This window comes from Eucalyptus grandis, chromosome 4, assembly GCF_016545825.1.
Source record: "Eucalyptus grandis isolate ANBG69807.140 chromosome 4, ASM1654582v1, whole genome shotgun sequence".
Taxonomy (NCBI): domain Eukaryota; kingdom Viridiplantae; phylum Streptophyta; class Magnoliopsida; order Myrtales; family Myrtaceae; genus Eucalyptus; species Eucalyptus grandis.
The window spans coordinates 33,256,092-33,259,198 of record NC_052615.1 but is presented as its reverse complement, the minus strand read 5'-3'; the positions used below and the strand labels follow the sequence as shown (position 1 = coordinate 33,259,198).

The window sequence follows — 3,107 nt, the reverse complement described above, 5'->3', positions numbered from 1 at the left end:
AATATTTTCATCTATATTGAAAACTTAATAGACAGGATTGATGTAATAATAACAATTATTTCCCTTTCAACATTACGAATTGCAATGCATATAATGCAATACAATCATTTTCCTTCTCAATTCTTACGTAGCTATAAGTCTTGTTAAACATCTCAATTCATTCAGCAATATAAAATCTGGAAATATCCTTATTTCAAAGTGTAAGTAACTCTGGATTTTATTGATATTTTCACGACATGTATTTTAAACTCTTTTCGCCTCACCTGTCTATAAATATCATCCCGTCTAAAAGCATCGCCATAAGACTTCGTTCAAAAACTAATAGGCTTAGATTCTTAAAATTACTTTCATCAAATTTGTGTCGCATTCAAGTCAAATGCTCAACCACCGGGACAATCTTTCCTTAAATACGCTTTTTAGCTTGCACGAAAAATTCTCGGTCGACGTTCGAGCCGTCCCTCTCGAGTGGCATTCTCGCAATTCGGGCCAAGTCGAGAGGCGGGCTCCGTCATTTGCAGGCGAGGGCTGAATTATTTTTCAGCCCGACGTCGAGAAGCAGGGACATTTCAGCCAATTGATTCGCTCTGCTCCCGTCTCTCCAAACCTGCCGTTGTTTTCCACCCTTCCCAAACCCCTCTGCACCAATTCTTTATAACCACTCCTCCTGCGCCTGCTCTTCCCCATCTCTCTCTCTGTACCTCTGCCTCCATCTCTCTCTCTCTCTCTCTCTCAAGGCTGCTACTGCAACTCCAAATTTGCTCGAACGAACTGGCTCTAAGACGACCACCCATGGACTCCGCGGCCGCCAGGCGACCCTGTTTCATCGAGGAGGACGACGGGCTGGCCTCCCTGGCCGACATGGAGGCCGGGGTGTCCGGGAAGCAGTGCCACGCGTTCGTGTCTCGGCGGCCCCTCTGCTCCGCCCGGAGCGGGTTCCGGAACGTGTTGTCGTCCCCCAGGTCGTCCTCGAGGTTTTACGACGCCAGATCCGAGGACCACCAGCCCCATTTCTTGGATTCCTGTTCTCTCTGCAAGAAACCGCTCATGAGCAACAGGGACATCTTCATGTACAGGTCCGTTGGATTTTTCTGGCCACCTTTTTATTCGCCCTTTTTTCTTGTGGGTCTTTTCTATGTCTCCCGGTTTGCCGAGGTGAAGTGATTGGTGATTTGACCGTGAAAAGTTTCCTGCCAGTACTGTTAGTGCTGGAGGAGAAAGTCCCAGAGAAATCTGGCGATTTTTTTTTTTTTTTTTTTGCGTCACTTAATTGTTCGACTTCACTAGCAAAGACTGGATCTATTTCCTTGGCTTCCGTCGTCTTGTTCCGGGCTGATTTATTTCTTAAATTTTCTTAACCAGACCGGAAAAACAAAGACTTTGTTCCTGCGTAAGAGCAGAGATTTATTACGGAAAAAAAAAAAAAAAAACACCAAAATTTACTAAGCGTCTCAGATTCTTCACGTTGAAAATCATATTTGATGTTGGATGAGATGGTGTGTCTGATATGAGTTTGTCACGTGGTGTTTCTTGCAGAGGGGACACACCATTTTGCAGTGTAGACTGCAGGCAAGAGCAAATAGAGATGGACGAGGCCAAGGAGAAGAACTGGAACCTCTCTTCCTCCATGAAAGCTCTGAGGAAGAAGAAGGAGCAGAGGAAATCGACCTCTCCCACCAAAGCTCAGGACTACTCTTTCCATGCGGGCACTGTCGCAGCCGCTTAGAAATCGAGGCGCCACTTTTTTGGCTCGCTTAATTATCACATAAGTATATAATATGAACACAAAACTATTTCACATAAACCAACTCATGTGGAACAAAGACGAAGATCTTTGGTTCTTGGACGTGGCTGACGGAGCAGAAGGGCCAAGGAGAGTATTAACAGGCGGAGGAGATGGACGACGACGACGAAGACGACCCAACAAAGCAGCACAGAGAAGGAAATCGGAGAGAGACGAGAATAGAGAAAAAGGACCCATTTTGATGTTTTTGTTTTCTCGATTGCGGGTGTATAAGTCTTAAGGGGATGGATGTGATATACAGAGGTTGAGGTTGAGGGTGAGGTTGAGGTTGTGGTTGTGTTCTGGGAATGTGCTCAATGAGATGGCTCTGGTTTTGGCTTTTTTCGATTTCTTTTTTTTTTTCTTTTCCGGTTCTTGTGTAATTTTGGCCCTACTTTACAAGAGAAATGAAGAGGCTCCAGCTTTTAGCTATCAGTTCAGTTCAGTGGGAGTCAAAGATTTGAGTTATTGAATCAAACACAGGTGGGGTGGGGAGTTCTTGACTTCCTGCGAACAGCGGGTCCCTGCTCTGTCGATCGAAATGGCGTTTCATCGTTTTCCGCTGTTTTCGGTATCGAAGCTTCTGTTTCTCGACTTCCATGGCGGAGGGGGAGAGGGGAAGAGAGGAGTAGAAAAGGCATTATGGTGTATGAACAGCGTTAATGGAAATCGGTCATAATCACCTCATTAGGTGGACCTCGGCTATAGAATGACGTTTCGAAGAAGGATGATCTCAGCCTTTTGGCTGGCAGTCGCTCCTCTGTAGGAGGGGGTTTAATATTTTGCAATTTTTAATATTTTGATTTTATTTAAGTGCTAAATGTTTGATATTTTGTATAATAAATATGTGTGAAAGCAAATAAATGTTTAGAAAATTATATGTACATTTTTCTGTAATTTTCAATTTTTCTTTTAATTTGGTTGTTTCGTGTTTGGGCTCCCGAACAGCTAATGAGCACAGATTGAGTGGGGACATAGCAGGCCGATGCCGCACGAGGCCCATGTGCAGCTTGGCCTCTTGTTTCATCACGAAACCACGTAAGCAAAATAGAGTAAAGCAGTCAAAGTGGGCCAACTCTTTTTGACTTTTGAATTGTGTTGTGGTTTTCTTGGAGTTCGTCCGAAAGTATGTATAAATTCTCCCAAACGCGAAGGCATTTTCCTTATCGGTGGAAATGCTTGGACGTGGATTGGTGTTCACGACGAAAATATTTTTCATACACTAATTTTCAAAAGAGCGCTAGCTATTTCTTTTAAGGAAATATTTTCTAAATTAATTTTTCACGAAATAAACACATCCTCAAAGTCTACCACAATTATTATTGAA

General features: G+C 43.5%; 1 protein-coding gene across 1 annotated transcript; it reads left to right on the top strand.

Annotated features, from left to right (window-relative positions):
• Positions 1-564: 564 nt before the first annotated feature.
• Positions 565-2,220, top strand: LOC104441977 (FCS-Like Zinc finger 2). Its single transcript, XM_010055257.3, has 2 exons — positions 565-1,073; positions 1,534-2,220. The coding sequence occupies exons 1-2, from the start codon at positions 790-792 to the stop codon at positions 1,721-1,723; spliced, it is 474 nt and encodes a 157-aa protein (XP_010053559.1). The 5' UTR covers positions 565-789; the 3' UTR covers positions 1,724-2,220.
• Positions 2,221-3,107: the final 887 nt, after the last annotated feature.

What these genes read in the sequence shown, in the direction of transcription:
- LOC104441977 (XM_010055257.3), top strand. Translation starts at nt 790, where the DNA reads ATGGACTCCGCGGCCGCCAGGCGACCCTGTTTCATCGAGGAGGACGAC. An exon ending in AGGGACATCTTCATGTACAG is followed by an intron (nt 1,074 to 1,533) that starts GTCCGTTGGATT and finishes TGTTTCTTGCAG; the next exon opens with AGGGGACACACCATTTTGCA.